This window comes from Astyanax mexicanus, chromosome 17, assembly GCF_023375975.1.
Source record: "Astyanax mexicanus isolate ESR-SI-001 chromosome 17, AstMex3_surface, whole genome shotgun sequence".
Lineage (NCBI taxonomy): Eukaryota > Metazoa > Chordata > Actinopteri > Characiformes > Acestrorhamphidae > Astyanax > Astyanax mexicanus.
The window spans coordinates 20,286,297-20,298,742 of record NC_064424.1 but is presented as its reverse complement, the minus strand read 5'-3'; the positions used below and the strand labels follow the sequence as shown (position 1 = coordinate 20,298,742).

The 12,446-nt window shown below is 36.2% G+C and overlaps 1 protein-coding gene across 1 annotated transcript; it reads right to left on the bottom strand.

Moving 5' to 3' along the window:
- Window positions 1-6,366: 6,366 nt before the first annotated feature.
- On the bottom strand, window positions 6,367-11,771 carry LOC111191711 (dorsalin-1). Its single transcript, XM_049466308.1, has 5 exons — window positions 11,430-11,771; window positions 10,190-10,356; window positions 9,488-9,574; window positions 9,247-9,377; window positions 6,367-8,007 (listed from the first exon to the last, which is right to left on the bottom strand). Exons 1-5 carry the CDS (start codon window positions 11,546-11,548, stop codon window positions 7,864-7,866), a joined length of 648 nt encoding a protein of 215 aa, XP_049322265.1. The 5' UTR covers window positions 11,549-11,771; the 3' UTR covers window positions 6,367-7,863.
- Between the last annotated feature and the right edge of the window lie 675 nt (window positions 11,772-12,446).

Sequence of the window (12,446 nt, the reverse complement as noted above, 5' to 3'; positions counted from 1 at the left end):
TGTGTAGCTTGTCGAAAGATACAGGCTACAATACAATGTGTTTAAGGAGATGTGTGTGTGTGTGTGTGTGTGTGTGTGTGTGTGTGTGTGTGTGTGTGTGTGTGTGTGTGTGATAAACTCATTTTAGTGTAGTAAGCAAATTGCTTTAGTGAGAAATAAATTACAAATAAAATAGAAGAAGGCCAACAAATTTCTTAAATTGATTAGTTAAAATAATAAAAAAAATAAACAATTAAACAGTAAACTAAACTCCTGTTTGTGTGTATGTTCTGTGCTTTTTCATTGTCTGCTGTTAGTTAATTAGTTAACTACAGCTAGTTAACTAATTAGCTAACTAGCTAGCTAACCTAGCATAGCTAACTAAATAACTAAAACTAATAAGTGTTAACGTAGCATTAGTTATCTTAGACATTTAGCTTAATAATGTTAACAATTACTCAATGTAAAACAATTACATGCAGCTACATATGTGTTGTTTCTTTAACAAATTTACCATGCTTAATAAAAAATACAATTTACCTGGACAGCAGCTGCTCCTTTTTTGAACACTTTTTCGGTGATTTTTTTCCTTTTTCCCCTCAGTTTGTGCCTTCAGCAAAACTGGCGCCTAAATTATTAATGTGCTGTGACCAGAACTACTTGATTAATTTAGCTATGTGTGTAATTAGGAATAATTCTTAAATTAAACCTAATCACTCTAACAACTAATGTTATGTTTGTCTATAAGCAAAATACAATTCATCCCACACATTTTTTTCACAAAAGAAGAAAAAAATTTGCAAGAGATTAATGTATAATTAGATAAATATAATTTAAGTATTTTAGTAGCTGCTTTTGAAACCCTTTGCAAAATGTTTATTTTCCATTTATTTGAAAACAAATACGTATATTGGCTTAAATTACTAAATCATGACAATGATAGTTAAACAAAAGCAGTATTTTTAATATTGTAGATTTGCAGTATTTTTATTACTATAGATTCTAGGGGAAAAAAAACATTGAACACAACTTTTTTGTCCATGTCCGTGTATTTCAGTAATACACTAAAATTATGAGGTTATCAGAACCCCCATAATAATAATACACATACAGAGTGTGTACAGAGTGTCTGTTTTGGAATGTGTGGTGTGGTATGCTGTGGGTCATCAGCAGTAATAACTGAGTCAGTACTGCCCCCTTCTAGGTATACTGCTTTTTCATTTGGTTCTTTGAACTGGCTCCTTTTTTTCATTTGACCACAAGGTGGTGCTCTAAAAAAAACAATGTAGTTCCTTTAAAACATATAACATGAATGGCATTTTTTTATTAGTTTAAGTTATTGAGACAGATATTGGTATAGTGAGGTGCGGTAAGGTACAATGAGGTATAGTTAGGTACAGTGAGGAACAGTGAAGGTATAGTGAGGTACAGTGAGGTATGGTGAGATGTAGTGAGGTACAGTAAAGGTATAGTGAGGTACAGTGAAGGTATGGTGAGGTATGGTGAGGTACAGTGAGATGTGGTGAGGGGTAGTGAGACAAAGTAAGCAATTCTGTGGTATAGTAAGGTATGGTAAGGTATAGTGAGGTAATCAAAAAGGGCCAGTAAGCAGAAGCACAAGATACAGTAGGTTTTTTTAATAAAGTGGTCATTGAGTGGAAGGTGGTCCGGAGGGTTCTGGTGTGCTGATAATCTTAGGAATTGGTTTGTTAGGTCAGAGAGGGAGAAAAACAAGAGGAACGAATAGAAGGGAGCACATACCGTACAGAGGAAAATGATAGGTTCGCTGCACCTGCACTGTGAGAGAAAGATAAGCACTAACCATGCATTATCACACACACACACACACACACACACACACACACACACACACACACACACTTTTCTTCCAAGGTCCTCATTGCTGAGGGCAATGAGAGACTTTAGAATCTGATCAATAATACTTTACATACTATCTATATTTACTATAAAATACTCACTGAAAACAATAACACAAAAAGTTGATTGTTGGTGCAGAATGAAGCTTAGCATGTGTGAATGCAGTGATATGAGTGATATACAATCTTTACTGATAAAAACTGTACAATTGAAAGATTTTCATTTAACAAGAATGCAAATAATGTTTGCATGTTTCAAAGACACATACTAATGTAATTCACATAAAGCATTTGAATTGTCAAATCCATTAAAGAATGTTAGTAAATACTAAAATGTGCAGATATTCAAAGTATATTTTACTCTACTTGCAGTTCTAATATACTCAGTGTATATTGCTGATTCACTTGCAATTTCATCAGACACAAATTAAAAAATCATAAATATAAAGATAAGCTACAAAGCAATCTCAAACTAGCTCAGAATACACAGAGATATTGATTTATTTCATTTTCTTAGGCAACACAACAGTTTTTTTATACCATATCATACAGACAAAACAATTAATATTCTTCATTTAGACTGATAAAAAATAACTCACTTCAAACCTTTTTCATAAAACAACTTCTTACCCAAAGCAAGAAAATAGGTAACATAACAAAATGTAATATACGATAAAGATACAAAATATAGTGCTTTAGTTTAGAATACACTAAAAAATAAACATTAAACCTCTTTATAACAACTACTAAGATTCTTTCACTTACACAGTTTTACAAAACGCAACACAAACCTGTAAAGCACATTTATGCAGCTTTTTATATTGAGAACTTTTGTCAGTTGCTTATGTGTGATGGTTGCAGCAGGGTTACCACATTTTCCAGGATTTTGTTCACACATGACTGCATAGAAGAAATATTTCAATTAAAATGTATAAATTAGTTTTAAACATATGATTACTGTATGTAACATATACAGAAGAAAATAAAAGGAGTGTAAGATGAAGTAGTGTATTATAGTGTTTGTAGAGTTTATTGGGAATTGTGGAATTCTACAGGGTTCTATTGTAGGGCATGTAAAGTTAATGTTAATAATTATTGAAGTGTAATTATGAGAGTGAAGGCATAAAATGTGGGTCTAACCAATTAAACACCAAATACAAACTAATCTAAACCACAGGATATGACAAAGTTCACACATGAATAATTTATTTCAGAAAAGTTTAACTTAATAAAATGCATCACAGGATTGTTTACCTCTGAAATTATTTATCATAGAAAATCTTAGGATGGTTTACCTCTAAATGTAACAGAAATTATGAGGGAAAATTTTACTATTTTTGTCTCTACAGAACAGTCCATTATAGATCACTGTTATTGCATGAAGAAAAAAAATGTTTACCTTATTTGTACAAAACTCACTTATTCCAGCCTGAATTTCAGATTTTCAGCTTGCCATGGACAGAACCAGCAGTCCGCTGCGAGATTGGTCAGTGGTTTAGCATATGATGTGTTGGGCCCTTGTGTCGTCCTTTATCCCTCATTTTAACGGACATTTAACACAAAAGTTAAGTTTAGACACTTTCTCCCCTTCCTTCACCCTTGTCCCTGGTTCCTGTGCTTCCAGATTTTGACCAGGAATGGTGGACATCTTCCCACAGAGCTGTACTCCTGAGGGAGGATTTTTACACACAGCTGGCCCCGGTTCCTGTAGAGATGCTTCGTGACCTCAAAGCGAAGGCCACAGTCAGAGGGCAGGACAGAATGTCCGGTGTGCTGGTACAGTGTTTCTTCTGGAGCTTCGGATGAGCTGATCTGAAGTCTGAAGGTTTCCCTGTTCTCAGCTGCCAGATCCACAGGAAGGATGACAAGTGTGCTTTGAAGCTGCTCCCCGACCCGGCACTTGACTTTTGTGAACCAGCAATACTCCTCAGGTTCTCCTGCAAACGCACAAAAGAAATATTAGACATAGTCACAGTTACTGGTGCTTATCTAGCAGAGACCAGGGATGTCTCATTATTCTGTGGTTATTATTAATTAAAATTATGGTTCATTTGTTTTAAATGCTGGTAGTTCTGTTTTTTGGGAGGGGGATAGTACACTCTAAAAAACAGAGGTACGATATGAGTACTTTTTGTACTCAAAGGTACACTCTTCATAATTGTACCCTCTAAGGTACAATATTGGTCTTTACAGGGTCAGATTTGTTCCTTCTGAAGTACAAAGTAATTTCTAACAGCAATAGTTACAAATTTGTACCATTTAACCAGCCAAAGGGTACATTCAGTATTCTGTATCACTGGACTAATAAACAATATATAATTTAACTGCACACTTTTTATTTGAAAGCCAGACAATTTTGGATCATCATGTTTTTGAGCCATGTTCAGTTGATGATAATGTTTATAATCTTTATAATCTTTACTGGCACAAAAACCATGGGTACAAAAAAAGACTTTTACTGAAAGGTACTTTTTTGTGCCTCAATATAAGGTACAGCCCCAGTGACAAGCTTTGTACCCTTTTAAGTACAAATCTGTACTTACTTTTCTTAGTGTGTAGCTTGGTGTAATAAAAATAAATGCTAGTGTTTTTTTGCGCACTTCAATTTGGAAGAAGGAAGCGGTGTGTAAGTATGAGAGAGAGAGAGAGAGAGAGAAAAGAGGTAGAAAGAACACGCCTGAGAGTCTTCAGCACAGTGACGCTGTGTCTGCAGTTTGGAGGAAAATGAAGTGTGGCTTAAAGTAGGGGATGGCTCTAAAGGTAGCTTGCTGGATTATCCTCTGTGCTAATCGGCCATGAATCAGCGTTAATAAACAGCATGACAGTGTGAGCGACTTGTTGGTGCCAGTGTAAACGCAGCATGGGTATTCTCAGTGCAGTGTGGACGAGTCTACAGTGAACTCATGGAGTAACAACATAAGGGTACCATTTTTAAACGTCAGTGATCCGGATATTTTCCACCAGATTCCGATAATTTAAAAAAGAGGATAGTACTGTAGGCATAGGGAAAGAGCAGACCCTATACTAAACGTTCATTTTTTGTGTTTAAAACTGTGTGCAGGTTTGTTTGATTAAAATCCAGGATGCACACACTTGTAATCTTAATATTAGAGTGTTATTGTGTGCTTTTAAATGTATTATATACTTTCCCCACTGTATATAGAGTGTTCAGTCTGTAGAGTGCTTAGAGTATAGAGTGTTGTGTATGCTGTGACTCACCAGTGTACGAGTCTTTGAAGCGGACAGTTGTTCTTTCCTGCGACTCTAAAATTCTCCTGTAGGTCTGTGCAGTGCAGCCCAGCGTGCATTCAGACAGCACGTCCAGGTCCACTGGAACCTCTGTCAGGCTGTCCTTCTCATTGCAGTCCCACAAACTGTCCTCAGCAAACAGGAAAGCAAGCAGAGAACACACAGTTCCCCACTGCAGCCAAAATGACCAGACATGCACCATTCTATTCCAGAACTCTGTGAATCTCTGTGGTCCTTACGGCTTCTTATTCCTTCCCTCCTGTCTTTAACTCGCAGCTTAGATGTCTATTCCAACAATTCTCCTCAGTCCATTTCTTTAGCACCTCAAAATCTGCTGCACAGAGAGTGAGAGAAGGAGAGAAAGAGCGAGAGAGAGAGAGAAAGAGACCCTTGCTCTGTTGGAGAGTACCCAGTCAGCTTGACACAGCTAACTAAGTGTGCCAAGCAGCTCCCAGAATTAGCTTAATGGCAGCATGAGTAGCAGTGAAATGCACCCAAATGCACCCAAGAGAAAGATTTTGCTTAATACATCATTTTTTATCTTATTCTACCACCTTCCAGTGGATTTAAAATGCAGCAGATAAGATTTCACTCAAATTTAGGTATTCGGTTTTAGTTCAAGAGGGTTAACATTGCTCAAAAGTAAATGGACAATCAAATGATAAGCAGTTTTAATGGCCAGGCATGGCCTGTTCCCTCATTATTTCACAACTGGACTTTATTCCAAGTGCTGCGATGTTTGTCAGTGGTGGTCTACCCTCAGACCATCCAGATAATTGGCATGTGTTTTGCCAAAACCTAGCTATTTTTTAAACTTTTGAAATAGAAGAAAATGCAAAGAGACTTTTATTTTATAAAATATTATATTATAAAAGTAAAACAAATAGAATGAACAAAAGATGAAGAAAAAAATAATAACTAGGCCTGATATAAAATTATTTAGTTAAAATAGTTTGTGTAATAAACTGGTGGACTGCCCAAAAAGGAGCAAAATTCTAGAGGACCACCAGCTTTGCCAATAATGGGCCGAAAGTGGTCTGCTATTCTCTTGCTATCAGGGTATAAAATATGTGACTGCTGATAAAAGAAGCAAAATCAGTTGTGAAGTGCATAGAGCTTTACTTTAATAATGGTGCGCAAAATACAACTTAATACAACCAATAATTACTTAATTGGAATTAAATTGCCAATTCAATTAAGCATGCTTTTAATTATTTTTCAGAGACAATGAAAATAATGTAGAAAAAAAAAACACAAAAAATATATTTTTCCAAGATTTTATTTAATGATAAGGTTATGATCATACACAATATAACACTATAACAAAATAATAAGCAAAATAAATGTTTAGTATTATACTTCTCTGTGCATTCTGATATAAAATAGAAGATTAAATATTTTAGGGACATTCAAGGACATACATTGCATTGCATTATGGGATAACAATGTCTATCATAAGCTAAGTCAAAATATGACAGGTTCTGAGTATCAAACATAGATATTTAGGTATAGGCAACTTTCACACTTTTATCTATACTATGTATGACATAATAAAACAATAGATAATATTAGCACAACAATGAGCGAGCAAAGTGAGCCAAATGTGCAAAACTATTCAGAGGGGAAGAAAACAGCTGAAAAATTCAGTATTATTTGCATTCTTTTTCTCAGGAGGAAGGACGAGGGTGTTAGAGGCAGAGAGCAAATTCTGCTTCTTTGTATTTGAGGGCTTTTTTATAATGTTGTTTATTGAAAAGCTGAAGAGGCCCAGTCTGGGAAAAGTCTGGCTAAGCTGCTGCGATGCTCACATTTTTGTGAGGAACACTCTGGCTGTTGTTCAATTCCCTGCCAAACTCTTTTTTTTTTTTTTTTTTATTATTATTTATTTTATTTATTTTTTTTTTTGGTGCAATTTTAATAGGTAAGCATATTTATCTTCAGCATATTATAGTTAATCTGTTTAAAATGTCACAAAATTGAAACAAATGTTCCCATGTTGTTGCACTTTATTGTTTTGTATTTGTGATTTGTGCTCTAATTTTATTTATTTTTTATTTTTTTGCCAAACTCATGCTATGAAGCTATGCACGACTGAGACAGTAAATGAGCTAGGTGATGGAGGGGGTGGGGGGGCTCTAAGGAAAGCGGCTTTAAATTTAAGACTGTTACACTTCCTGAAACATTATGTAACTATAACTGATTATGGACTCATGGACTCGTGGAAGCATTACATTAGGTAGATTGTTATTAAACCCTATGAGCGTTCTTTGCAAATTCAGGGCTCCTTTTTACATTTTGAGGATTGTCTTTAAATTTTAATGTTCTACAGGGTGGGTCAAAAGAAACAAAACAAAAGGAAAAATGATGCATCTAAATACCCCAGCAAGTAATGGGTAAGGGGGCGCCTATAATTCTGCCTATGTCTGGAACATGGCCACCATCTTGAAAGCATTCGTATTTTGTTTCTGAAATAAAAGGGTGTGTTCCAAATGTGGATCTTCAGTACTAGACTGAAAAGATCTGCTCAGTTTTGATCTTCTTGGACACTCGTGTGTAAAAGTTCTGCTAATTGTGTGATATTGTGATATTTACAGAGTTCTACATCGACCTCCCAGCAGCAGCAAGCAGTGATTACAGGGTAACTTTATGCAGGATTTATGACCTCCAGTCTAGCGAAACGCCAGTGTTCTGCAGGTCAGTGACAGATTTAAGAGGTCATAGGTGAGGGGAAGGTACTCAGAGCCAAGGCTGTGTTCTCTCAGGGTTCAGAGGCCTGACTGTTGCTCTCGGACCTGCAACCGCACTCGCTGGCCAGGGGGACAGAGGCGATGGTGATGCTGCCGGTTTCATCCAGGTAGAGGAAGGGCACGATGTTCTGGACAGTGGGCTCGCAGCACAATCCCTGAAGTACAAAAACGGAGAGAGAGTTAAAGAGTAAAGTTAGCATTCAGAGGAAATCACAGTGAGAGCTCAGACTAAAGCTGGTCGCTCTCCAACAGTTCAACACAGACCATTGGCTTCCAAGAATAGCTACGACTTGTTTACACGGTCAGAACTGCAGTGTCACAGAGTTCTTCAGCAAATTACACAAGACCAGTGGGCGGGTCAGCGCTGAAATATAATATCTATCCAAATGTTTGTGGACACCTAAAGAAAGATGCTCCAAAATTATTTTATATTATTTAGATTCACACTTGAAATATATAATAAGTATATAATAGAAATTTAGGGTAATATATAATATTGAACACAAGGTTTTTGTTAGTCAGTGATAAGGTGATGTAGTCTACGGTTCTGGAAGAAAAAACATTTAAAAAGTAGGAGTTTCTTTGATTTTACAAAATTGAAAACCTCTGGAATATAATCAAGAGGAAGATAGTTGATCACAAGCCATCAAACCAAACTGAACTGCTTGAATGTTTGCACCAGGAGTAAAGGCATAAAGTTATCCAAAAGCAGTGTGTAAGACTGGTGGAGGAGAACATGCCAAGATGCATGAAAACTGTGATTAAAAACCAGGGTTATTCCACCAAATATTGATTTCTGAACTGCTATTTCAGTCATTTCTCATTTTCTGCAAATAAATTCTCTAAATGACATCTGTAGTTTGTAGAATAAAACAACAATGTTCATTGTACTTAAACATATACCTATAAAAAGCAAAATTAGAGAAACTGATTCAGAAACTGAAGTGGTTTCTAAAATCTTCCAGAGCTGTATAGAGTACAGAACTGTTATGCATTAGAAATCTCTCTGTGGGCATAGCATAGGTTCTGTGTATTCAGAATGTTTTTACGTATTTCTGGCTGAGGGGCTAGTTGTTTGGTGGGAGTGTCTGCAGCATGTGAGCTCAGAAATGGAGATTTTCACACTGCTGCTATCAGTGCTTTGTCTGAACAGATGTTCCAGTGTTGTAATGTTTTCATTACAAGGCCACAAGTAAAATGTGAGATGAGTTGGGCAGTTGGGGATGAGGTGGATTGATGATCATCCAGCATCCTGACCTGACTAATATTGAGTTTTTAATACCTTTTATTATAGAAGAAACAATGAACGAGAAGGTGTCCCAATACTTTTGTCCATTTAGTGTACTTAATCACTGCCCACCACTGCTATATTGCACTCTGTAGGTTGGACTGACCTGTGTGGAGGGCGGGCCGTCTCTTCTGCAGTGGAGGATGCTCTGGTCTGCAGGTTTCTGGGGGTCACATCCACTGCACTGGACGTAGGTAAAGCTCTCTGGGTAGATGATCCACCTGTCCCAGCCGAGATCTAAAACATGCAGAGAGAGGCTAACCATCCCACACATCTGCAACACCTGCAATCCTGTCTTTAGACCATACATTTTACATAATTTACTGTTAAAACAAACACACTCTGACCTTTAATGAAAATCTGAGAGGTAAGTCTGCAGCACTGCAGGACTGATGAGTTTCCTAAGCTGGAACTCTCAGAGGACGCTCTGTTCTCTACAGAAAGTAATGATGAACATTTTAGTCAAGTAATATATCATATACTACAGCTCTGGAAATAAGAGAAATAAGAGACCACTTAAAAATTATGGGTTTCTTTGATTTTACCAAACTGAAAAACCTCTGGAATATAATCAAGGGTAAGATGAATGATCAAACCAAGCTGAACTGCTTAAATTTTTGCACCAAAAGCGGCATAAAGTTATTCAAAAGCAGTGTGTAAGACTGGTGAAGGAGAACATGCCAAGATGCATGAAAACTGTGATTAAAAACCAGGGTTAACAATCTTCATTTTACTCAAACATATACCTATAAATAGCAAAGTCAGAGAAACTGATATAGATTTTTTTTCCAGAGTAAAAGTTTTGATTTATATAAAAGTATTGTAATATCATTAGGATACTATAATAATGAGACTGCTATAGTTATGATAAGATTATATGAAACTATACAACTTCATAGGTTACAGTTTCATAGTTGAATGTCTCACAATTAAAAAGCAGTGAACAAAAATGAAGATAGATACGCTATATAGACAGAAGTATAGGAACACCTGCTCATGTGTTTGTAATAGTAAAAACACACTTTTATCATCCTCATTAAGATATTTACCAGTGTTGTTGGGCTGTGTGGGTTCAGACCGGCTGGTGGCTTGGAAGGCACCTTTCCACAGGTCTCGGATCCGAGTCATCCCGGGAAAAGACACTTGGGGCTCAGCCTGCAAGTTTAAGGAGCTCAGTATAACCTTTTGGATGCTCTGCAAAGATTCAGCCTGACATCTGTGAACACAAAGCATTTTCTTCGCATTAATTGAGGTCTGAAAGCCCTGAATCTTTTTTGTTATTTTGGCCAGTTCTCATTTCCTGCAAATGAATGTTCTGAATAACAATATTTTATTTGGAATATGGAAGAAATGTTGTCTATAGTTGTCTATACAATGTTCATTTTACTCAAACATATACCTATAAATAGCAAAACGGAAGTGGTTCAGAGCTGTATAGTAAAATAAATTAATAATGTATATAATGTAGTCGATAACGAATACAAAAATTACAGTTAATATGGTTATTTATTATTTTTTATTATAATACAGAGTTATTATCTAGAAATTTCTGTTGATTAAAATATCAATATATTAAAGTATCACTGTGTTTTGTTTTGCAATACCATATTAATTTTCAAAAACACAGTATTGATTATTACCACTAATACCACTATGCCATTTAGGATATTTTATGAGGTTTTTGCATGACAGCAACGCACAATTTTAATTCAACAGCTGTTTTTTTATATCATGTGAAAATGTCTGTTTATCAACAGAAACTTTAACTTTAATTTTTTTAACTTACTTACTTTAACTTTAACTATAACTTTTATTGTATAAAGCTATTTGATATTAAAAATTAAATCCGTTTGCATTCTTTGCAGTAATTCCACAAAGAATTTATTTACCCATTAATAGAAACTGAAGCAGAAAAGCACCGCGTTTTGTATAAATCGATGTTTAGTAATCTAGCCTTCTGCTTTATTGGGCTAAAATGCTAAACACGAATGACAACACAGACAAAAACTTATAAATTCGAAGAAATTAGGGGAACTTTAAAACATGCTCTAGATCCAGGATTGAGAACCATTGCTACAATGGATATCCTAATCATCCAATATCAGTGTCTGATCTCACTATAGTTCTCCAATGAATGCAATAATGTCAGCAAAGTCTAAAGCATTCTCAGAAGAGTTGAGGTTTTTACTGCAGCAAAGTGAGAACACTTTCCGATTAATCGAACTTATGCTGGATGTAAGGTGTGTAGACCCCTGTTCCTCCACAGATAAAGAAAGAGGTCATGCTCACCCGCTGGTTCTGATGGCAGGAGAGGGCTGAGTCGCTGCTGGTTTCTCTGGTTGGAGGATGAATGTCTTCAAGAGGGGACAGCCAATCAGCATAACTGACAAAAACAGCAGCAGGGACATGTCTGCAAGGTAATAAACTGATCTTAAGCTTGTCTAGAGGAAAAGGTAAAATTATGTGGTGGGTAAACTAAACTCTGGCCTGGTCCCACACTAAAGGAGGCAGAACTGCTGCTTAGAGATGCTCTTCAGCCAGTATCTCCAATGGGAGCTCTCCTGTGAGGAAGAGAATAGCTGTTGTTCTGGACAGCCTGGGAAACCTGCACTTTATCTACATGAAGAGCAGGTTTGTCCTTGGAATTCTCTACATTGTTGTCATGTCTTACAATTTAGAGATGGCAGGAGGGAGGACAGATAGATGAGAGAAAGAACTGAGAATGAGAAAGAACACATTTTTTCCCTCTAATGGGACCACACAGAGCAAAGAAACATACAGTCATATGAAAACGTTTGGGCACCCCTATTAATCTTAATCATTTTTAGTTCTAAATATTTGGGTGTTTGCAACAGCCATTTCAGTTTGATATATCTAATAACTGATGGACACAGTAATATTTCAGGATTGAAATGAGGTTTATTAAAAAATTTGCAATATGCACTAAACCAAAATTTGGCCGGTGCAAAAGTATGGGCACCCTTATCATTTTATTGATTTAAATACTCCTAACTACTTTTTACTGACTTACTGAAGCACAAAATTGCTTTGTTAACCTCATTGAGCTTTGAACTTCATAGCCAGGTGTATCCAATCATGAGAAAAGGTATTTAAGGTGGCCAATTGCAAGTTGTTCCCCTATTTGAATCTCCTCTGAAGAGTGGCATCATCAAAACAACTCTCAAATGATCTAAAAACAAAGATGGTTCAACATAGTTGTTCAGGGGAAGGATACAAAAAGTTGTCTCAGAGATTTAACCTGTCAGTTTCCACTGTGAGGAACATAGTAAGGAAATGGAAGACCAC